At 38.5% G+C, this 25,740-nt stretch overlaps 1 protein-coding gene across 1 annotated transcript in view; it reads left to right on the top strand.

The window, feature by feature from the left end:
- The window catches only part of arap2 (ArfGAP with RhoGAP domain, ankyrin repeat and PH domain 2), a 141,548-nt gene that overhangs the window by 64,747 nt on the left and 51,061 nt on the right, over positions 1-25,740 (top strand). Inside the window, exons 12-14 of the mRNA XM_062993578.1 lie at positions 327-509; positions 9,004-9,178; positions 15,706-15,831. Of these exons, the coding sequence (XP_062849648.1) occupies positions 327-509; positions 9,004-9,178; positions 15,706-15,831 (484 nt within the window). The remainder of the gene's footprint in view (positions 1-326; positions 510-9,003; positions 9,179-15,705; positions 15,832-25,740) is intronic.

The raw sequence follows: 25,740 nt of genomic DNA, 5'->3' as shown, positions 1-25,740 counted from the left end.
GTTGCTGAAAAATGTATGTCAAATACTGAAGATATGTCTCTGGGCATTTAAAGTGGCTCTGGGAGGCACCATATAAGACGTCTCGTAGAGTTTCTAATAATAATGGTGTGTCTGAAGCCAGGTTGACAGGTTCTCATTGCACGGACTCACCTCTTCATTCACTGACACACCTAAGAGCAATTTAGATTGAGCAACCCACTGATTACAGCCAATAGATAGATATACAGATAGATATGCACTGTGGCTCTGTATTAACAAATAATTCTCAGTTGTTGGGTTATAATTCAAATGGATTAATGATGTGTTTGATTTTCTTTATTCTTTAGTTTTTTCTGGAAGTTGGAAATGAAAATGCCAACCGTTTTTGGGCTGCCAATCTGCCACCAGAGGAGGAGATTCACATGGGGTCATCACCTGAGCAGCGGGCCACCTTTCACAGGCGGAAGTACAAAGAGAGAAAATACAGGAGAGTTCTGGAGGGGTTTAAAAGCCAGGAGGAGCTCAACAAGGTGTGTGTTTTGTGCTAAATTGTGCTAAAATTAAGTATTTTTTTTATTTCTTTCTGGTTTAAATGCCGAATTGAATTCTATTCTCTAATGCCGAATAGAATTAAAGTGCTTGAATGCACTGGAATTTTAATGCACATGTCATTTTTACATCCTAGTGTTCATATTATGTCATTTAATGACCATAGCTGCCATTTTTTAACATGAAGTCTAATTCTAAAAACACTTGCCACGTCACTAAAGCTCAAGACATTTAAGGGTGTTAGAAAAACTGTAGCGATGACTGCCCTCGACTTTAGTGCAGTTTAGAGCATTAAATCTCTGTTACAGAATGGCGACTGGCCTTAAAGACTAGTGCTCTGAACTCTTGTATATTAGGTGTGTATGTGGTGGCATTTGACATCATGTTTTTCTGTACCTTGTTGAAATACCCATTAGTACTGCTGCTACTACCGTGTGTGTGTTGCCACCTTTTACTTGCTAGCCCAGGTGCTAAATTGAAGTTGCCATGGTTACTGGTTTCCACAGCCTTACTGAACATTTTACTCAAAATCTGGCTGCAGACATTCTCATGTAAACAAATCAGCAGAGCAATCAGTTCTGAGCACTGCACTCGGTATAGCTGCAGTTTGCCATTACATCCCAAATAAAAATGAAAAATCAATAAGAAATACTACAGCAGAATAAACTGCAGTGGAATAGTTTGCGGTTTAGTTCTTTGTGTGTGCGTGTGTGTGTGTACATGCTTGGCAGGATGTGTTGTGTTTGTGGAGTAACTACTCTTTAAGCTTTAAAATAGATACTTTTTCTTATTATCAACTCCAGCACCAGCCATCAATGCTTTTGCTTTCCGAGATGTACAGGAGGGGTAGATGTCTTATTTGAGGGAAAAGTGGATTCGAAATGTGAATAGACATGAGAGATCAGTGTTAGTTGAAGGTTTTATAAAGTTTCTGGAGGGGGTGGGTAAACAGGAGAGAACAGAGAGAGTACTGGCATAAGTGGAAGCTTAGCAGTTAAGGTACTGGACTATCTATCTATCTATCTATCTATCTATCTATCTATCTATCTATCTATCTATCTATCCATCCATCCATCCATCCATCCATCCATCCATCCATCCATCCATCCATCCATCCATCCATCCATCCATCCATCCATCCATCCATCCATCCATCCATCCATCCATCCATCCATCCATCCATCCATCCATCCATCCATCCATCCATCCATCGATCCATCCAGGTTGCCGGTTCAAGTCTCACCACTGCCAGTGTTCCACTGTTGAACCCTTTAGCACAGTCCTTAACTTTCAATTGCTCAAACTCTATTCAGTCCTAATTGTAGGTCACTTTGGATAAAAGCATCTGCTAAATGCCACAAATGTAAAATAAATGTTGGTTGTTAAACGTTTCCTTCAACTGATGTTAACAATTAGCGGTGCAGGAGTGTTTCAGTGGGTTGTGGGTGGGAGCAGGAGGTCATCATCAATGTGCAGACATTAGCAGAACAGAACAGCTATAAAGGGATACTGTGAAACAGTATCGAAATAATATTTTTTTACCTTAATTAATTTATTTTAATTTAATTATTTTAATAATTAATTGCATTCTCTGACCACTATTTTTGTGTAATTTTTGTATCCAGAAGTACAGTTCTCCACTTTTATAGTTGACCTACCCAATTAACATGAAGGAACCTTTTTATTTGTGAAAAATTAATAAACATATTTAAAAATAACTACTTAAAAGGCCAGTGATTAAACTAAGATGCATTTCCCCCCTATCTTTTTCTCCAGCCCCCCCCCAATTGTCTCCCCTAGTCTAGTCGTATCCAATTACCCTGATTGCGTTACGCTTCAACTCTACCGATACAACCCTCCACTGCTGGCTGAAGAGCTTTGCAACTGACACACGCCCCCACACGCCCCCCACATGAGCAGTACCGACTGCATCTTTTCACCTGCATGAGGCGAGTTCATATGTAGATCAGCTTTGTGCACGGAGAGCCACACCCTGATCAGCATTAGTCCTCAACTCGGCTATCAATCAACCAGCAGGGGTCATAATTGCACCAGTTATGAGGAACCCCGGTCCGGCTTATTCCATCCTGTGAACAACAGCCAATCGTTGTTCATGCAGCCACCCAGCCCAGCCGGATGGCAGAGCTGAGATGCGATACGATGTATTCAAAATCCCAGCTCTGGTGTGCTAGCAGATTTTACCGCTGCCCCACCTGAGCAGCCAAGAAATGCATTTTTGTGTTATTGTGGGCAGGACATGGGGACGAGGCTAGGCTTGAAATGTAAAAATCAATGCTGTGTAGAGGTCTAGTATTGTCTGTGTCACATACAAAGAGCACTTGGTGCAGTCAACCTAAGTAAACTAAGATTATTGCGCCATATTCAGTAAAAAAAGCCCAGTCTGTTCTTAGAAATGACCAAAAACTAAATAGACTTACTGCTCATTAAACAACTGTACATGTACACTATCAGTAAAATGTTTGGACATGCCTGGTTAGAGGTGTTTTTATTGTTTGTTTTTAATATTTTCTTTTTTACAGTTATAGTAATAACATCAAAAGGATAAAATACCCCAGTGACCCAAAATGTTTTACATAAATGAAAACCATCTAAAATGTGTAAATTATTCCAACCAGCTTCATAAGTTAATCACCTGGGATTATTTTCTAACATTATTGAAGGAATTCTCACACATGCCGAGCACTTGTTGGCTGCTTTTCTTTTACTTAATTAGCTAAATTCATTTCACTACACTCAGCTGTGTACAAACATTTGACTGGTAGTGTATGTGATATATTCTCTAAGAGAAATATTTTACAAGTTTGTGAACTAATTAATTCTAATTATTGTTACATGCATATTACTGAGATATTACTTTTGCTAAAATATTAATTATTTTCTTAGCTGTTCTTTGTGTGAAGTAGCTGTCTAAGGATGTACTACTGAGAATTAAATATAATAAATAGATAACACTTATAATAATAGAAAACAATTTCTTATTTAATATTTGTTCAGTAGTGCCAGTTTCCATCAATACACAGCACACTATAGGTAGAGTGTATTAACACTGCAGGAATAATAATCTAGTTCTAGTTTTCTATGTTGTACATCATGGTAGTAGAGTGGGTAGCACTATTGCCTATTGTCAGGGTCCTTTCTGTGTGGAGTTTAAATGTTCTCCTTGTGTCTGTGTGGGTTTCCTCTGAGTGCTCCGGTTTCTTCCCACAAGTCCACAGACATGCAGATAGGTTAGGGCTACTAAAACTACAACCCCAAATCAGAAAAAGTTGGGACAGCATGGAAAATGCAAATAATAAAAAACTTTCCTTCATTTACTTTGACTTTTATTTGATAGCAGACAGGATGTACCTGAGATATTTCATGTTTTATTTGCTCAACTTTATTTCATTTATTAATAAACATCCATTCCTACATTTCAGGCCTGCAACACATTCCAAAAAAAGTTGGGACAGTAAAGCATTTACCACTTTGTAATGTTGCCGTTCCTTTTCACCACACTTAAAAGAGGTTTTGGCATCGAGAATACCAAGTGATTTAGTGTTTCAGCTTTTATTTTGTCTCATTCTTCCTGCAAACACGTCTTAAGATGTGCAACAGTACGGGGTCGTCGTTGACACCCATGACAGATCGTAGATGCCTCCGAGCCCAATAAAGTCGATGCTGCTTCTGAACATGGTTAACATAAGGCTTCTTTTTTGCACAGTAAAGTTTTAAGTGGCATTTGTGCATGTAGCTCTGTATTGTAGAGCTTGACAAAGGTTTTCCAAAGTAATCCCTTGTCCATGTGGTTATATCAGCTATTGTTGAGCAGCGATTGCACCCTTGGCCTTTACGCACTGAAATTCCTCCTGATTCCTTAAATGGTTTAATGATATTATGCACTGTAGAGGGAGAAATATGCAAATCCCTTCCAATCTTTCTTTGAGGTACATTTTTTTTTAACATTTTAATCATTTTCTCACGCATTTGTTGACAAACTGAAGATCATCTTTGCTTATCAAAGACTCAGCCTTTCCTGGATGCTGCTTTTGTACCAAACCATGATTACAATCACCTGTTGACATCACCTGTTTTGAATCGCATCATTATTTAGTTTTTTTTTACCTCATTACTAGCCCTGAATTGCACCCGTCCCAACTGTTTTTTGGAATGTGCTGCAAGCCTGAAATGCAGGAATGGAGGTATATTAAAATTTACATTTACATTTTACATTTTTGGCATTTAGCAGACGCCCTTATCCAAAGCGACTTACATTACAGGTACAGTATACAGTACCTCAGAGCAATTGAGGGTTAAGGCCCTTGCTCAAGGGCCCAACAGCAGCAACCTGACAGTAGTGGGGCTTGAACCAGCAACCAGCCCAGTACCTTAACCACTAGGCTACATAGTCTAGCCTATATTAATAAATGAAATAAAGTTGAGCAGACAAAACATGGAATATCTTGGGTTTAAACTGTCTGCAATCAAATAACAGTCAAAGTAAATGTAAGGAACACTGCATTTTTATTTTCTTTGCATTTTCCATACTGTCCCAACTTTTTCTGATTTGGGGTTGTAAGTGTGTGTGTGTGTGTCTGACCTGTGAGGGACTGGCATCCTGTCCGGGGTGTTTCCTGCCTACTATTGCACATCAAATTATTTCATATTGCATCATAGTGCACTCTTCTTAAAAAAGTGGGGTATTTTGGATAGTTAAAAAACAGCTGTGCAAGCAAAGTTCTTCTGAAGCTGTAGCAGTTAAAACTAGTTAATATTTAAAATTAGCAGATGCTTAACGCATATCATTAAGTCTATGTATAAAAAATTAAGAGTAAAAGTTTTTCTCTGCTACTGTTCCTCATATTATTGCTCAAAAAGCAACAACTAGCAGTGCTACCATGTATTCCATTAATTTAAACAATTTAGTTTGTTCCTAAAACCTGAATGTCATTATAAGGAGTAGAGGACCTTTGTTTTTTACCCTATGTACCAGACTATCTAAAGCTTCTTCATGGATCAGTTTTATTATATAGATAGCAAGCAGCTAATAACAAAAAACGTAATTCATACATTTATTCATTCATTCATTCACTGTTTTTAATCACTGCTTTATCCTATTCTGGGTCAAGGTGGGTCTGATTCAGTCGGCGAAAGGTAGGAAACACGCTAGACAGGTTGCCAGTCCATCAGGCAAACAATCACGCACACACACGCAAACACATACACACTTACTTTAGTGTGGCCAATTAACCTGACTGCATGTCTTTGGACTGTAATAGGAAACTGAGACCCGGACGAAACACATGTCAGAGACACGGAGAGAACATGCAAACTCCACACAGAAGGCTGAATTGGTCATACTGCCCTCACCCACTGACACCTCCTGGTTGACGAGCAGGCACCAACCTGTCAGTTATGTGCTACAACCCTTACAATTAAACATATTTTGCTAGAATGTCCTAGAATTTCAGCCATCAGAGATGAATTTTATAGGGTTGAGAACATGAAAGACTATACTTTAAAGACTAAAATTCTAAACTTTTTAGACAGACTTGGTATAAAACAAATGATCCCAACAAATAATGATGTACAGTTTCAATATATGTCTATGCCATAAATATAACCAGTATGTTGCTGATATGGCAATAAACCCAAACAAACCAAAACCACACAGAAGACACCCAGGCTGCTCCACCGTGGAAACAAACCCAGGACCTTGTTGCTGTGAGGTGCCTGCACTACCCACCGAGCCACTGTCTTGCCCTAGGCCTGTTTAATAAAAATATATTCAATAATGATGATGATTGTTATTATTGTAATTATTATGAAGTATTTGCAAATAAAGGATACAGGCACAAAATTAATACAAAATTCGATGTATACTTCAGTTGACTTTAGTTTGACTGTTTAGTCTGTTGTTGCCTTGCAGTAGATGTCAAGATTATATATGAAAGCTGATCAGATCCGCACTGATAGTAAGATTTTTGTTATTTTTTCATATAAAGACCTGTAAAACCCCTCTCAAACAGCAACTGGAGGTGAACCCAGGTTCTCTGAATCCATGTTACTATTTTGCACCCACTTTACCACCTGCACCACTGTGTCATCCTGTCTGCTGATACGAAATTGTCAGGAACAGATTGGATTTGTGCTTGTTTTACATGCAGTGTAAATGTAGTCTGTAAATGTGTGTTTTGTGTTAATTGATTGTTTATATAGTTATTGTGAGAGTGTATCTGTAGTAACTGGTTGTTTAGAATCATTCATCTATATCATTATATAGGTTAAAAGACCTGTGTGTGTGTGAGTGAGAGTGCACATCCGCGTGCATGTGTGTGGGAGTGTTGATGGCTGTCTGGAAGTCCTTGTTCTCTGCCGGATTAGACCTGATTGGGGACGATCGATAGGGTGCGCGAGCTGCAGCTTTTCACATGAAAGACAGCGTTGGGTAGCATTACAGCGGCTCTCACCGCCGCTGTCTGGAGCCATCTGCACTATTCTGTTTATCGACTGCCTCCTTTCCCATCACATTTTAATTGGCCTGTCTGCATTTTTTGTCTGCCGATGCCCTGCTTCCTTTCAAATGCTCTCCTCAACTATTATTAGGGTGTCTGTGGCATGTAATTCACGCAATTGCCAGAATGCAGCACAAGATTACAGATACTGTGCCTGAATAGTAAGCGGCGCAAAAACAGTTTTATTTTATGGAAACATAAGAGTGTCTGTTATGAGACACGATGATGCAAGTGAGCTGAGACGAGCTATTCGATTTACCTGGCAGGAGCTCTCAGATCAGTGAATTTCTCAGCTCTACTAGCTGATCCTGCCCTGGGGATGAGAGCTGCTGGTGTGTGTATGTGTATTCCGGCATTGACCTCACTTTTGCTCTGTGTGTATGGGTATCAATATGATGGAAAAACATTCATGGTGTACTATAATTAGGGCCCTACTAAATTCATGAGAAATTGTGCTTAATTTCACAGACTTCACACAGATTTTTACAGCAGTCATTACCATTACACTGATAATAAATGGAAGCTACAATACACAGCACAGCCTACCTTAATGGTTGAATGTAAATCTAGAACACTCAGTGATGGTGCAAGGCTTTATGCTCCTTTATGCTTTGTCTCAAATCCGAAAATACTCATTCGTGTTTTGACACGTGTCCACAGAATTGGTTGGGAGTTTTCCAAACTCATTTACCTGAGTAGTGTCTTCAGCTGCTTTAGCCTTCGACATCTTGGACATTTTGACTAACTGACTGCGAACTGAATTGCCGTAGGATTGCTAGGACCGCCTTAAAATGCTACACGAATGAAAAATTTTAAATTGCTAAACACAAACCTTAAAGTGTGAATTTCACGGTCCGTGACCTGATGCAATGGGCCTTTGTGACAATTATTTTTAAAGAGAAAACATGCTTATTCATTTTAGTGTTTTATGTTAAATAAGAAACACATGGTTTGACTTACTTATGCAATTCATGTACTAAATACTGCATTTACATGAAATGATATGAAATTGTACACATACACACATACACTCACACTGTCAATTCATCCAAACATAGGACATATAGTGGAGGTAAACGGTTCAGGCCATATTATCTTTTTCCATTGCTCAGGGGTCCAGGGGATTTACATGCACACACACGTTAATACTATCATAACTACGAGCATTCTTCAAAAAGTTTCCACACTTTTTAAAACTCTATTTATTAAGAATTTTAAAACCAAATTACATAGACACTATATAGACATCTTCCGATGCATTTTTCCTAGTGTCGTACCAACTTTTTAATGCCATCAGCAAAAAATGTTGTTGGTTAAACGTGTAGCCACTGGTGCACCGCTGCTTTTACATCATCACTACAAAATTTTCTTTCCCCTAAAGCTTCTCTGAGCTGTCCAAAAAAGTGGAAATCAGATGGCACTAAATCCGGACTATAAGCTCTCTCTCAATGTCTCAGACATGACCAATTACTACTCCTACCGCCCTCACCATTTCCAACGAAGATATAAAAGTGCAGAAACTTTTTGAAGATCCCCTGTGTATTCATATACTGCATATATATATAAATATGCAGCATATGAATATAGTTATAATTGTATTAACATAATGATGATGATGATAATAATAAATAATACTAATTAATAATAATAATAATTAGAAAATAAAGTGGCATTAGTTAATGGATATAGAAAGGATAATTATAGAAAGATCATCCTAATCAGTCTAAGAGCAAGAGGTATATATTTTTATGATATACAGTATTTTATACTGCTTACACATCTCTTAGCAATAGTTGTTGCTGAAACTCCTAAACTTAATAATTAGAATGAGTGTCCACATACTTTTGGTTATGTAGTGCATGTCTGTGTATAGGTGTATTTTGTTTGCTTTGTGTTTATATGACACTGTGACTAGCTGCTATTTTATACCTTGTTGTGTGTATGTTTTGTGCTCTTCTAGGCTCTGTGTGATGCAGTTCTTCAACCTGATGTCCTGTTGACTATGGCACTGGTGTTTAGTGGGGCAGATGTGATGTGTGCTACAGGACACCCCGATTATTCTACTCCTTACCTGCTTGCTCAGAAAGGAGGCCAGAGGCTACAGATGGAGTTCCTCTATCACAACCAGCTCTCAGGTGGGTCGATTTTCTTCATTTTCTTCTTTCGACTGCACTTGTTAGGGTTCGCCACATCAGATCACTCGTCTCCTTCTTGCCGTATCCTGAACATCCTCCTCTGTCACACAAACCCCCTGCATGTTCTCCCTCACTGCATCCATAAACCTCCACTTTGGCCTTCCTTTCCTTCTCCTGCCTGTGGCTTCATCCTCAACACCCTTCTCCCGATATAACTCTCATTCCTCCTTTGCACATGTCCAAACCATCTCAATCTCACCCTGTCCCTCTTTGTCACTCCCAACAAGACTCACAGTTTCTTCACCACCGCCACCTCCCTTTTTTAGTGCCTCTGCCTCCAAACCATACAACAAAGCTTCTGCTGGGTGTAAAGTGTTTCTGCTTAGATTGGTATACAGTGTATTTATCTATTTAAAGAGAAAAGAGACTCCATTTTTACTCATTAGGTCTGCGTCGTCAAATAATTCCAAAAATTTATTGTATTAAACTATTATTAATGGCTAAATGTAAAATGTTAAATTTATTTTTCATTACTATTTGATTTTTTTTCTGTGAAAACAATATAAGCTCATAAAGACTTATGGATGTAGTAAAAGTAAATAAACGAGTACTGGTGCTCATTAATTTAAAATGCCTAATGCCTTCCTGTGTGTGAAGTGAACTATTACTATTACTGTATTCAGATTACAGCGCTATATAAAATTGGAAGCTGTTGGAAATAATTTGTGTTAAACAGGTGTCTAATGAAAATTTATAATGATTCAATTTAGTTTATTAGTCAATATCACACTAGTAGTACATGAGCTTTGGGATCTATCTGTCCTTATTATTAAAAAATTACCAGTAAACAATTAGCTAAAACATTATACACACATGCATACTTGTTTTCAAACTTGCATAGTTAAAGAAACCCTCAAAGAATTCAGAATAAAAGTTAAATGCACTAAATATCTCTATTTTATTTATTTCTTACCAGTTTTGGTGGCTCAGTGGGTAGCACTGCCGCCTCACATAAAAAAAGGTCCTGGATTTGATTTCCAGGTAAAGTGGTCTGGGTCCTTCCTGTGTTAAGTTTGCATGTTCTACATGTGCCTGTGTGGGTTTACACTGGAAGCTCTGGTTTCCTTCCATAATCCAAAGACATGTAAGTGAGGTGAATTGGAGATACAAAATTGCCCATGACTGTGTTTGACATTAAACTTGAACTGACAAATCATGTCATTGGTTCGATCCCCAGGCAGGGTGGTCTGGGGAGTTTGCATGTTCTCCCCGTGTCTGCGTGGGTTTCCTCCAGGAGCTCTGGTTTCCTACAGTCCAAAAACATGCAGTCGGGTTAACTGGAGACACTGAATTGCCCTATAGGTGAATGGGTGTGTGTATGTGTTTGTGTGTGTATGTGTGTCTGCCCTGCGATGGACTGGTGCCCTCTCCAGGGTGTTACTGTGTGCCTTGCGCCTATTGAAAAGCTGGGATAGGCTCCAGCACCCCCCATGACCATAATTGGATAAGTGGTTAAGAAAGTAAGTGAGTGAGTGATAATGAACTACCTGTCCTGTCATGAATGTAACTAAAATAAGTGTAAAACATGACGTTGAAATCCTACTAAACAAACAAACATTATTTAATTCAGTTTATCAATCAGTTGTTTGTTCTTGTTGCTGGAGTTTTGGCTTCTGACCAAAGTCATATAAAAGTCACTAGTCATATAAAAGTCACTTTATTGTAAGTAGGCTTTTACTTTTCACCTGAAAGCCGGCTTAAAGACAAATGACTAGTAAGTATGAATACTGGGGTATTCAAGTACTCGCACATAGCTCTAAAACCCTGTGCTCAGAACTCACTAGCTTAAAGCCTAAATGTATATTTGTATTGACTTACCTATTTACAACATGTATTAATGATTAATGACATAAACACTATTAATGATGCTTTGTCATGTAATAATTGTCATGTTAATTTATAGTAATTAAAACATATTCAGTAACTGAACAAATAAAACTGTTAGTATGAAACATAAAAATATGGTTTGCAAGTGTGTAACGTGTCCTCAGTAAAATGTATTGTAGAGTTCTGCTCTTGCTAGAAAATAATGTGATTAATGTTCTGAGAGAGAACTTGACATATGACTGGGGGGTCAAGGCCAGGTTTTCCCAGAACCCTGATATGGTTCGTGCTTTCCCGCTAACAATCCTAATTGGTGTTCGGGGGTCACCTGGTTGTCATAGAGATCGGTTCTTGTCACCGGCTGAGACCCCAGCACATGCAACCTCCAATTCTGAGAGATCATTTGCTCTGGAAGTGGCTCTAATTAGAGTGTGTGTGCACATGTAAACCTGATTGGATCGAGCTGTTGCTGTATTGCTCACTCGAGGCCTCTTCAGGGTGTGCCAGCTCACTCAATTAGTCTGTCCTCACCACACACGGTCTCGCGTTTTCCAGTGCTCTTTCATCATTCTGCTAACGTCCTTAACCGTGGAGCAGCACTGGGGCCACACACACAACACCACTGTCACAAAACTGGAGCCTCATCAACTGAATAGTGTAGATGTGAAGAAATAGCAGACTGGTATTGTCACTAACAGGTGAGGACATGCAAACACACAGTTATATATACAAACTTTAACTGTAACACATTTTTCATTTTAGGTAACAATTTCAAAAGTACTTACATTAGGTCTTTATAACACATTTATACATATTACATAGACAATACTATATAAATCAGTGTTGTATTAAGTAAAACCCTATAGGCTGATACAGCAAAATAACAAAGTAAATGTATGATGTATTTTAGAGTAGCAGGATATTTAGTTAATTATGCCATTCAGGGAGGCATGGTGGCTCACAGCAAGAAGGTCCTGGGTTTGATCCCCAGGTGGGGCGGTCTGGGTCCTTTCGGTGGGGAGTTTGCATGTTCTCCTTGTGTCTGAGTGGGTTTCCTCCAGGAGCTCCGGTTTCCTCCCACAGTCCAAAGACATGCAAGTAAAGTGAATTGGAGATACAAAATTGTCCATGACTGTGTTTGACATCAAACTTGTGAACTGATGAATCTTGTGTAATGAGTAACTACCTGTTCTGTCATGAATGTAACCAAAGTGTGTAAAACATGACTTTGAAATCCTAATAAATAAATAAATAAGTTATGCCATTCAATCTCATAATACATAATATTGCTGATTATAAAACATCTGTATGCTAGTCTGTATGACCTAAATTTGGGTTACAACATGATTAAAGTATTGGGAACTAAATAAAAACCCTTAATTTGCTTAAAATGTGATACCACTCAGAGACGTGTTCAATTTGTCTTGCATGCATGATGAAAACTAAGGAGCTTTCACAAAAACTGGGAAATGATCATTTTACCAAAAACAATGTGTATAAGAAGATTTACAAGACCTTGAACGATTTTAGAGACACCTTGGAAGTATTGTTCAGAAGTTTTAAATTTATGGCACAGCAACAAACCAGACTGGCTGTTAGAGAAAGCACTACACACACACAGGTCAAGTTAATTTTGTTTTCAGAATTAATATTTTGTGTTATTATATATTCTGGTCTTGAAGGTATGAGTAAAATGCTACTGGTTTTACATTTTCCTCACTCACCGGTCAATTTATTACAGTCAACTGTACATTGGCTCATTTATTTACACCGACCAGGCATAACATTATGACCACTCACAGGTGAAGTGAATAACACTGATTATCTCTTCATCACAGCACCTGTTAGTAGGTGGGATATATTAGGCAGCAAGTGAACATTTTATCCTCAAAGTTGATGTGTTAGAAGCAGGAAAAATGGGCAATCATATGGATTTGAGCGAGTTTGACAAGGGCCAAAATGGTAAAGGAATGGTTTGAGGAGCACAACAACGACTTTGAGGTGTTGACTTGGCCTCAAAATTTCCCAGATCTCAATCCAATCGAACATCTGTGGGATGTGCTGGACAAACAAGTTTGATACATGGAGGCCCCACCTCACAACTTACAGGAGTTAAAGGATCTGCTGCTAACATCTTGGTGCCAGATACCACAGCACATCTTCAGGGGTCTAGTGGAGTCCATGCACTATCAGGAAGATGGGCATAATGTTATGCCTGATGGGTGTAATTATTCAGCATATTGCATAAATTATGCTGACTCAGGTCAAGAGCTTTAATTAATCTTCACATGAAATATCAGTAGGAGCAAAACGTAATCTGAGGGATTTTGACTGTGATGTCAGAAACTGCTGACTGATTTACCCAGACTGATGTGAAACACCTTTTCACTGAGCAGGGTGAAGGAAGAATGGCCAAATTGCCTTCAAAAAGGCCAAAAACCTCAAATAAAACTACTTTTTCCAACTATGCTGAGAATAGACTAGCTTAGAACAGCCAGCATATTAAACCTTGAGGCAGATACGCTATAACAGCAGAGGCCAAACCAGGTTCTACTACTGTCAGTCAAAAACGAAAATCTTATGCTGCAGTTGGCACAAGCACAGCAAAAGTGGACAGCTGAGGATTGGAAAAAATGTTGTTTGGCCTGGTAAACCTGATTTTTGCTGCTACATGCAGATGGTGGGGTCAGAATGTCTAAACAGATTTTTTTGTCTGGAAGGAGTGGAACCTGATGTGGTTTTCTGCTGGTCTAGCCACCTGTTATGAGGGTTGATGTGTTGTGCATTTTCAGATGCTTTTCTGTTTGCTGTGGTTGTAAAGAAGTTTATAGAATAAACATTTCTATTACGTCGGTATTAATATATAGAAAAGTTTTTTATTAAGTGTAGGAAATTATTTGTAAAATGTCATCACACATTTGCGTTTTACTTTATTTGCTGTTTAATATGAGCCTAAAGATTTGTTTATGCAATTCCAGGTGGAAAATGCTAACCTCATGCTTGACATTTTTTTTTATTTAGTGCGTCCAGATTATACCCAATTGTGTTATGCTTCCTTTTTACTGGTGCTGACCGCCACCCCGATTGATGAGAGCGAGACTGTCACATGCCCCCTCTGACACGTGTGCAGTAGCCGACTGCATCTTTTCACCTGCATGAGGCGAGTTCATATGCGGATCAGCTTTGTGCATGGAGAGCCACACCCTGATCAGCATTATTCCTCGACTCTGTGCAGATGCCATCAACCAGCTATGAGGAGTTCCTATCCGGCTTGTCCTACCCTATGAACAACAGCCAATCTTTGTTCATGCAGCTGCCCAGCCCAGCCAGATGGCAGAGCTGAGATTCGATGTATTCAAAATCGCAGCTCTGGTGTGTTTTACCGCTGTGCCACCTGAGCAGCCCTCATGCATGACATTTAAAGGAATAATTGCATCAGTTTTTTTTTATTGTTGATATATATTTAGTTCAAAATTATTTAGTTCTATAATGGTACATCTGTTTGAGTTTTGGATTATTACAATTAAAATATTTGTTTTATTTGTTGTAGTTGTAGCCTAGCGGTTAAGGTACTGGACTAGTAAGCAGAAGGTTGCTGGTTCAAATCCCACCACTGCCAGGTTGCCACTGTTGGGCCATTGAGCAAGGCCCTTAACCCTCAGTTGCTTAGATTGTATACAGTAAGAGGCTTTGGATAAAAGCGTCTGCCAAATGCCATAAATATAAAATGTACTTGATGTACAGTTGATTTCTAACAGGTTTATGTATAGCTTATGAATGTGTTATGAAGGTCCTTTCAAGCACTACATTTTAACATCCAGTCCTGTGTCCTTTACAAACACCTTCACTTTAGTAATGTCAAATTGGATTTCATTTAAACAGTTGGCACATTTGTAAGCAAATTAGATTATTTAAATTCGAAATATGAATGCACTACTGCTAAGCCCCCAGGTTTTGCCTCCAGTCTTCCTTTTTATTACCACTTCTAATCCTTCTTTTTGAAGAAGAGAGAGACTACAGGCCTCGATTAGGGAGGGTGGCTAGATAATAGAAAGGGAGAGGTCTCACAATTAGAAAGGCTTTTCAATTAAAGTTAGTGAACTTGCACCATGAAAGGGTCCTAAGTTGCGTGATAAAATCTTACAGGTATTGCCACCCCTCCCGAAGAAAATTGAACCTGTACGTAGTGACTAATTGAATCTGAAACTGATAAGGATGGACCCTGAAAAGATGTTAAAGGTGAGGAATGAATGAGCAGAAAAGACATAAAGAACAGTGGAAGAAGGAAAGCTTGTGTTATAATTTTTACTCTTTAACTTTCTCATATGTTAAAGTCTTGCTGGCATCAGTGTTGAGTAACCTTGGGAGAGGGTGAATATGGATTAGAAATGTGTAAATGAGAAGCTTGAAATGGCTCTGGTTATCTGAAAAACTTGTGAAGCAGAAAGTCTCCCTCAAGCTGACTTTGTAGTTTTAGCGATTTTGTTGTAAACTTAGCCTGGAGAAAATAATGGATTGGTTTGAACCTGACTCATTGGTGATAGGATTGTGCCGTATACTGCATGTAAGGATTTTAAGCCCTTAACACTTTGTTGGATTTTTCATAATCAATCCTTCCTTTTCTCTCTCTCATTTTTTTTTAGAATTTGCAAAGCTGGAAATGGTAGGTGATAGTGGTTTTCCTGTAGACGTTTCTTCTTTCATGGATGGATTTCTCTACTGTTCAGCAAATATGCTCAAGAGCACACTGGATAGAAAAGGAAAAGATGGTGAGTCCATGCTGTCTTTTATTAATGATCCCCACTAACCAAGCCATTTGCTGGCTATTTTGGGGGCTAAAATCACATGACATTAAAAAATTAGAGGTAATCATAATCAAATTAGAAGTAAAATCTTTTGCTCTACAAATTGGCAACACCTTGAAGATGTTAATTAAGTTATAAAATACATTAACTATATTCATGTAGAGATTTTAATCAATTCCTTAACCTTCTGACTTGCAGTGTTTTCAAAACAATGAACTACAGTAGTTCTACAAAGTGCATAAGAAATGGGAGAGTAGGGATGGGTGGCAAATCTTGCCAATTTCTGCCACATGACATTCTTTTAAAAACATTTTTTTTATAAAATGCTGTTGTATTTTAATTATACAGTGGAACTAAAAAGTATTTATACCCCATGACTTCTTTCACACTTTGTGTTGTGTATTTGGTTTCCAATATACACTGATCAGCCATAACATTAAACCCACCTCCTTGTTTCTACACTCAGTGTCCATTTTATCAGCTCCACTTACCATATAGAAGCACTTTGTAGTTTTTACTGACTGTAGTCCATCTGTTTCTCTACATACTTTTTTAGCCCCCTTTCATGCTGTTCTTTAATGGCCAGGACCCCCACAGGACCACCACAAAACATGTATTATTTAGGTGGTGAATCATTCTCAGCACTGCAATGACATGGTGGTGGTGGTGTTAGTGTGTGTTGTGCTGGTATGAGTGGATCAGACACAGCAGCGCTGCTGGAGTTTTTAAACACTGTGTCCACTCACTGTCCACTCTATTAGACACTCCTACCTAGTTGGTCCACCTTGTAGATGTAAAGTCAGAGACGATCACTCATCTATTGCTGCTGTTTGAGTTGGTCATCTTCTAGACCTTCATCAGTGGTCACAGGACGCTGCCCATGGGGCGCTGTTGGCTGGATATTTTTGGTTGGTGGACTATCTCAGTCCAGCAGTGACATTGAGGTGTTTAAAAACTCCATCAGCTCTGCTGTGTCTGATCCACTCATACCAGCACAACACACACTAACACACCACCACCATGTCAGTGTCACTGCAGTGCTGAGAATGATCCACCACCCAAATAATACCTACTCTGTAGTGGTCCTGTGGGGGTCCTGACCATTAATGAACAGGGTGAAAGGAGGCTAAAAAGTTTGTAGAGAAACAGATGGACTACAGTTAGTAATTGTAGAACTACAATGTGCTTCTATATGCTAAGTGGAGCTGATAAAATGGACAGTGAGTGTAGAAACATGGAGGTGGTCATAAAGTTATGCCTGATCGGGGTAAATAACAGATATCCAAAATCTCTACTTTACAAAAGTATTAGGACCCTAGGTTTTTTCACAGTTGTTTGATGGGGTTAAAGTCTGGGCTTTGACTGGGTCACTCAAAGACATCCACTTCTTGGGTAATTGCTGTGTTGAAAGGAAAACTGTGACCTCAGATGTGACCAAGGATGTTCTATTAGTTGGCACTTGTAGCCTGGATGCCCAGTTTGGCAGAGTGCTCTCTAGGTTGTGCCATTAAAATTATAGAGGCTACTGTAAACAACCAAAGCCTTGTATATTGTTTTATATCCTTGTCACGATTAATGTCTTAACACAATTTGATGTGGAGATCCTAAAACTGTTTATAGGACTTCTTGAATAGTTTTTTGTCCTGACAAGAGACAGATGAGTTTTAGACACATCTCAAAGATAATTTATGCAAACAGGATGCAACTCACCACCATTTAAAGTGCCCCTAGAAAGGATCTGAATACTTTCAGTTTTTGATTTGTAGGTAAATTTTAAAAAGCTATATAATTATGTTATTACCTAAGTGCAGACTGATGGATAAATGGCATTCATATATATTTAATAAAATTCACAACACAAACTACACAAACGTGTCTGAATAATTTCTGAACACAATCCATATATACATACTATATATAAGTTATGCAGCCTTATACTTTTTTAATGCATTGGATATGGCTATAAACCTATGCATTATACCTTTGTGAACAGAATACAACCAAAGCCAGCTACTATTTTCCTTCTGCACTCCAGATGTCCTGATCATCAATAAACCTGTGTCAAGATTTAGTGTGCCTATTTTAAAGCAGCTTCCAATCAAGTTCTTGACTTTGAACAGTAATACGTGTGTTCCAGTAGCTTTTTATTCATTAGTTGAACTGATTTTTCACAATTTCCTTTCAGCAAAAGGTGATAGTCTAGGTTTTTCTCTCAACCTTTGCACACAACTGTATGTACTATCTAAATACTGATCATATGGTTTGCCTGTTCTTGTATTCCTGTTGTTGAAACAAGTTTGTGTATCATCAGCATTAGAAACCTGCTCACAACATAAATGTTACTTTTTAGAGAGCTTTAATGACTTTTAGCTACTGGCTTCTTATGATAGCTTCTCTCAAACATCTGGAATGGGGCTCTTGGCCCACTGGTAATTAGAGAGGGTTAGCTAACTTTGGATTTCCCCCCTGGGATAGGAGCAAAAGTTGGGCCTAATACTCTGACTAAGACCGAATAACTGATGCAGCTGGATACCTTTATACTCTAGAGGGCTTTTTCTCAGTTTGCTCCTAAAAGGGAATTTGCGATTCTACAACATGATGTCTGTTTTTCTTTCACCTGTGCTTGTTTTTAATGATCAGGCAATTTTTACAGTGACATTTTTTAGTAAAAAACTGGTATCAAATAGTATCAAAAAGTGCATTTACATGGTTTAAGATAAGATAAGATAAGACTTTATTGATCCCCTAGGGGAAATTAACTTGTTACAGCAGTTAAAAGACAACTAAGTGAAAAAAAAATAGTAATAATAAAAGATTGCACACATAGTGTGTAGTTATTTACACTAAAAAAATCCCTTTAGATACAAGTGATATACTTATTATTGTGAAAATATAATATATACATTATAATATGAATAATATATTACATATTGCACTTTTGTAATGTGTTACATATTTACACATTTAAGCTGAAATGTCATTCTTTAAGTGACTATTAAATAGTCACTTATCTTGGATTTCCAGGTTAAATAGAGAACCATGCTAATGTTTTCCTCTGCCTGTTTCCTCATCTAGATCATCACTGATTGGTTGATGCATTCTATCAAAAGTTAAAGAGGCCTGGGCAGATACTAAAATGTTCGTGAACTATTTACTTGCTAGATAAATGTACATTTAAAGACAAACAACATAGGCCGCTCAGGTGGCGCAGCGGTAAAACACGCTAGCACACCAGAGCCGACATTTCGAGCTCATCGGTTTAAAACTCAGCTCTGCCATCCGGCTGGGCTGGGCGGCTATATGTACAATGTTTGTCTGTTGTTCATACAGGGAGGGAAATGCCGGATAGGGACCTCATAACTGAGGCAATTACGACCTCTGCTGGCTGATTGATGGCGTCTGCACAGAGTTGAGGGATAATGCTGATCAGGGTGTGGCTTAGTGCACAAAGCTGATTCACATATGAACTCGCCTCGTGCAGGTGAAAAGATGCAGTTGGCTACTGCACACGTGTCGGAGGGGGCGTGTGTCTCGCTCTCTTCAATCGGGGCAGGGGTCAGCTGCAGTGGAGAGGAAGCATCACGCAATGGGTAAAAATTGGACAAAATGGGAAAAAATGCATTAAAAAATTGCTTAACAATGCAGCTAAGTTTTGTTATATGTAGTTCCATTGTGCATCAGATACCACCAAAAAAATTCATTTGGACATTTCAACAAGACACCAAACATAAAACCAAAACTTAATACGTTATTTTTTTGGTTTAAAAAAGGAAAGGTGGTTGCATTATCAATGAATATCTTGACTAAAATCCCATTTAAAACATTTGCAGATATTTTCTAACCATAAAAAATATAATGGGTTAAAGTTGAACCACAGTGCTGTGTCCTTTGCAACTGATACAGATAGACAAATAGAACACATGTCTACAAATCAAACTAGTGTTGTCTAGTAATGTTGTAGACGTATGCTATTGATATCTCTTTCCACAGGCATGGTGCTGCTGCTGGTGCCAAAATTCTGAATGGTTTGGAACTGTTACACAGCAAAATCGCAGATTCTCGGCCAAAAAAATTTATGCCATTCTGGCCCAATAATCTTGCTGGTGTGGGACCAGCAAACCTGTGACACAAGCAGCTGGTGGGCGTGGTCGTAGCCTCACCATATCAATGTTGTTTACCCGCCTTTCCGCTATTTACAACTACGAAGAAGATATACTTTGTCATATATACATATACAATTGTACAGTACAATGAAATTCTTTCTTCGCATATCCCAGCTTGTTTGGAAGCTGGGGTCAGAGCGCAGTGTCAGCCATTGTACAACACCCCTGGAGCAGAGAGGGTTAAGGGCCTTGCTCAGGGACCCAACAGTGGCTGCATAGCAGAGCCTGGATTTGAACCGCCAATCTTCCGGTTGATAGCCCAAAGCTCTACCCACTAGGCTACCACTGTCCCACAAACAACAGCAAAAACAGCAGTAATTAATCATCAGCAGTCGACATAGAAAACAAATGCATTACTCGCAATATGGTCCTCATGAGAAATACAAGATAAACTAAAAACAGTGCAGCCACATAACCTGGTGTGTAGTATGCATAGAATGCTTGTGCACATACATAGAAATCACAAAAAGTGTCCACTCAGGTCACATTATTTGACAGTCACAGATGTCGGTGCAACACACTGCAAAATAACTGTACACAACCATAGCAAATAAAGCAAACGAAGCACTTGCATTTTTTCTTCATGTAGTTTTTGTCATGACTATCCCCTAAATGCTGAAAAGGTTGCAAAAAAAGAGCGTCTTTCAACTTGTGTTTTCGGCCCACATCCACACGTCCACACACATAATTGGGCAGTGTAAACATGGGTCCATTTTAAAAGGTTTGCTAGTTTGCAGGAACTGGCACCAGCTCCGACATCAGCATTTTTTCTTGAAGTGGGTGAGAATAAGACATCCATGGTGACTATAAAAGCTGGGGCCATTAAATAGCTTGTTATTTCATCTATTATAAACACACATTCAAGAGGACTAGTAATGGCAGCTAAAGTGCCTGCACTGAAAATTTTAAAAGGGCTACTTAAATGGCACAATTCCACTTCTTTATCCAGGGAAAGCACTGCCTTGCATTTCCAACAGAGACGGTGAAGTACTTTAGTTTTATTTTTTAGACTGTGCCTGTTGCCTTAAACCGTTTTACTAATGGGTGCGAGCTCCATGCTTAAAACCTATTTTTAATAATTGATGAGAAGTTTCTCATGATTTTACTAAGAGCGTTATTGTTGGAATCTCGGTGAAAGATCAGAGAAACTTTTCAGTAGTAAACTTGGAGCTTTGCTGGTTTGCAATGAAACTGGAACTATTATAATAAATGAGAACTAAAATAATGTCATTTTTTTATATACACCATATAGAACAAAAGGTTATTGTGGCTGCTAATGCATCAGCTCATAATTTGTTGTACACATTAATATTTATTTCAAAATGTTCAGGATCACAGAATGCAGTTTTAGTTTTAGTCTTTAGAATTTAGTCTTATACATAATCTTCATTATAGTTAGGGTTTGGGACACAACCAAGTGTTATGATTCCATACATGCACAAGTGTAGGAAAACAAAATCAGATAAGTTTGTAAAAGTCAAGGTAGTAGTTTTATATTTCTTAATATCAGTAACAGTCTTAATACAATTTAGTAGCATAGGAGATATTGCACAGAATATATACCAATCAGCCATAACATTAAAACCACTTCCTGGTTTCTACACTCACTGTCCATTTTATCAGCTCCACTTACCATATAGAAGCACTTTGTAGTTCTACAATTATTACTGACTGTAGTTCATATGTTTCTCTACATACCTTTTTAGCCTGCTTTCACCCTGTTCTTCAATGGACCCCCACAGGACCACCACAGAGCAGGTATTATTTAGATGGTGGATCATTCTCAGCACTGCAGTGACACTGACATGGTGGTGGTGTGTTAGTGTGTGTTGTACTGGTATGAGTGAATCAGACACAGCAGCGCTGCTGGAGTTTTTAAACACTGTGCCCACTCACTGTCCACTCTATTAGACACTCCTACCTAGTTGGTCCACCTTGTAGATGTAAAATCAGAGACGGTCTGTCATCCATTGCTGCTGTTTGAGTTGGTCATCTTCTAGACCTTCATCAGTGGTCACAGGACGCTGCCCACGGGCGCTGTTGACTGGATATTTTTGGTTGGTGGACTATTCTTAGTCCAGCAGTGACAGTGAGGTGTTTAAAAACTCCATCAGCGCTGCTGTATCTGATCCACCCATACCAGCACAACACACACTAACACACCACCACCATGTCAGTGTCAATCAAATTAACAATCTTTCTGTTTCATTTTTAAACTTTAAGCTCGGGGTGCTGAGAAATGGTGAGAATCAGCATTTCAGAGAGAGTCTAAAACTCTTATCATTAAAAAAGCTTAATGTGACTTAATGTATTAAAAGAACGACATAGGAACAATAATGTCTCTTAATTATTACTGCTCATAAGTTCTCTCTGTTTGAAAGGTGTATAATGAAGGGTTCTATATCATAACAGGTATTGACTGTTGTGTTATGACTTATGATCAGTGTGCATGCATACAACTGTTTAAAGCATCTATTATGGTGTTAAACATAGGCTATATCTTGAGTCTGTTTACCTTCTATCAGTGTTATTAAAAGGGCTGATGGGTTAATTTTAGCTTTGTAGCTTGATGTTTGTAAAAAAGAACTCACACACACACACACACCCTATCCAAGCACACCAGCATGTGTGGCATGTTTGAAACTGAACCCCATTATTTCAGATTAGTTCAAGTTTTGTATCTCTCTCTGTTTTATGATGTTGGAGGTGCTTTACAAGGTCAGAGGTGGAGTAGCTCTATTCTTTATCATTTTCTCGGTTCTCCTCTGAGCTAATCATTCCTCCCACACTTGTTACTTAGACATAGATTGTCCTTTCACGTTCAAGAGTCTGTCTGATGTGTCTGAACTCACTGAGGTGCGGTGCTTCATTCATGCACTTAACAAGCATGCTGACAAGCCGTAGTGCTGCATTACCTTTGAATGTTCTGACTATGAATGTATTAACATCGTGTGTCGCTTTGGTATCTGTAGTCAGTGCTCTTGTAGAATATGGAACATTTAAAGAATTCTTGTTTCTGCGATTCCCAATCGTCAGAATGTGTGGGAAGTCTTGTAGTTTGTAAAAATGAGCTTTTTTTAAGTTTGAACCCCAATGGTGCCATAGCAGTACTCACTAGGAGTATAAAACAGCGTAATTGGCCCAGCTCTCTAGGTGGGTGGGATGTAATTTTTGCATTCTACATTTTTTGATTAAAGTACTTGCATAAAGTATGTAGATACCTGAACAGGAGTTGTTCTATGGACATTTAACCATGGAGCCATACTTTTATTATGGAGTAATAGCAATGCCCACTTTGTGACTGTAACACTTACACTATAACACTTTGGAGTAATAGTAATGCCCCTTTCACTTTTTTAAAAATTCTTCTTTTAGAGTTGTGTCTATTGGAATTTTTGTCTATTGGAATTTGTGCCCATTTACCATTTGCAAAATAAGGCGCTGATGTCAGACAAAAAGGCCTGAACACAATGACCACTATAATCTCAAATGTGTTCAGTGTGGTTCAGTTCACACCTGTTAGCAATAGAGTGTAGACATCCTAATATACAGGGCTTGTGTATACAGAGTAGGTAGTGCTCTCCTCCAGATGCATTCAGCTGCTTTATGATGCTATAATAGATCACCCAGTGTGCAAAGTTGGCCTTATGTTTGTTATTGGAAGCCCTCACACTAGTTAATTGATTGTAGTAATGTGCCTAAGGAAGACTGAGGGCTAGATGTAAAAAAGTAATTTGCATTTAATAAATTAATTCTAGGAGCATTTTGGAATCTGCTTGCTTATTTGGTGTGTTGTTGGGATGCATTTGTAACATAAATATGGCATCCCTGATCACAGAGGCATGGACAGGCTGTGTAGTCTAAAATCTGGATTATTTTAATCAACATGGTCTAAATATAACAATACACTTACCAGCCACTTTATTGGGACCATCGTTATGCTGGCTTGTTGCTATAAATGTCCGGTTATCAAACTGAATGTGGTAAAACAGGAGATTCACAGCATAAAATGACAAAGAGAAAAAAAAGGGAGGGGGGTAGAATATGCTTTTTTTAATAAAGTATACCCAATTCCACAGTTGTCGTTTCATGTTTATTACTGTAAAAGTAATTATTCCAATTTACATACCAGCCACATCCAATGCACTTAGCATCCATTACCTGTTTTGACAAGCACGTCCTTATTTAAAACAATTAATTTAGTAATTAATATTTTCCTTTTGACTGATTTCCTTTTTAATGTGGCACGGTGGCTTGGTGGGTAGCACTGTCGCCTCACAGCAAGAAGGTCCTTGGTTCCCAAGTTTGGTTCTCAGGTGGAGCAGTCGAGCAGTCCAGCAGTCCAAAGTCGTGCAGTCTGGTTAATTAGAGATACTAAAATTGCCGTAGATGTGAATGTGTATGTGTGTGAGAGAGAGTGTGTGTTTGCCCTGTTCTGGACTTGCAACCTGTCCAGGGTGTTTTCACTCGGTGAACTGTACCCATCGTGACCCTGAATAGGATAAAGCTGTGGTAAAACATACAATGATTAAAAAATGTTCTCTTTAATCCTTAAACTTTGTCCGATTTTTTGGCTTATTTTCCCCATCATTGTATGGTACCAGGCGCAGGTTACATGATTTACTACAGTGTTGATATATTGGACAGTTATTTTGGATGAGTTGCAAGTGCAAATTGCACATGGCCATTGTCATAGATAGAGTTGTTTTTTTTTTATTTGGAATTGTTGTCAGCTTCAAATGATGTGAAGCTGCTTAAAAAAGCTTTTCCAAAACAAACTCACAGACACACCCTGAAATAATTTGAGTCTGCATTTGCTCATTCGCTGTTTTTTTCACAGATATACTGCCTGTAGTCTTGTCAGCCCAACACAGTGTAAAATAAACTGAGCCTTCACTACTAGCAGCATTTGCATCAGTGAATCATAATCAACCAGATCATGATCAGCAGATTTTCATCAGCCCATTTTTCTATCAACTAACTGACTGTCACTTAGTGACAGCAAATTTAGAACATGGCCCATCAAATCCAGCCCAGTTTCATTTCATGCAAAGACCAGTCGTTGAAGACTGACAGTTCATTAAAACTACACATCACAAATAATTTTCTGCATTTTGACGCAAATGTGTCAAATCATTTTTTTAAAAGTGTATCATCACTTTAAGAGGCATATTAGAGCAGCCAGTCCACATGTTTTGGAATGTAGAAGGAAACCTGAGTACTAGGAGGAAGCCCACATTAACATAGGAAGAACAACTCTTAGATCCTTCAGAATCTTTTGCTTTGCGTGATAAAGGAGAATAATTTTTTTTTTTTATTAAGGTGAAACCTCCTACACACCACCCACACCACATGCAACAAAAAATTAAAGTGACCATCCAGCCAAACCATATTGTTTTCCAGCTTTATTTAAGTGCTGCTGAACTCTGACAGGCCATTTATACAATAATTTAAAAAATGAAGGATTGTGGGAGCAGCTGTAATTAAGACAGACATGACGAGACAGTGGGTCAGTGAACAACTGTATCATTATATCGTTACTGCACAAGCACAATACACGGCAACTACAATCAGCAATCATAGATAAAAGAATATAAATGTATGTGTATTACATAGAATTAGACATTCGTTTTATGAAATCTCTATGAAGTTTATGTGTCACACAAAATACAGTCTCTGATGTGAGAATGCAGCAGGACAGGTGGGGTGA

This window comes from Trichomycterus rosablanca, chromosome 4 (genome assembly GCF_030014385.1).
Source record: "Trichomycterus rosablanca isolate fTriRos1 chromosome 4, fTriRos1.hap1, whole genome shotgun sequence".
NCBI classification, from domain to species: Eukaryota; Metazoa; Chordata; class Actinopteri; order Siluriformes; family Trichomycteridae; genus Trichomycterus; species Trichomycterus rosablanca.
This window is presented reverse-complemented; position numbering and strand designations above follow the sequence as displayed.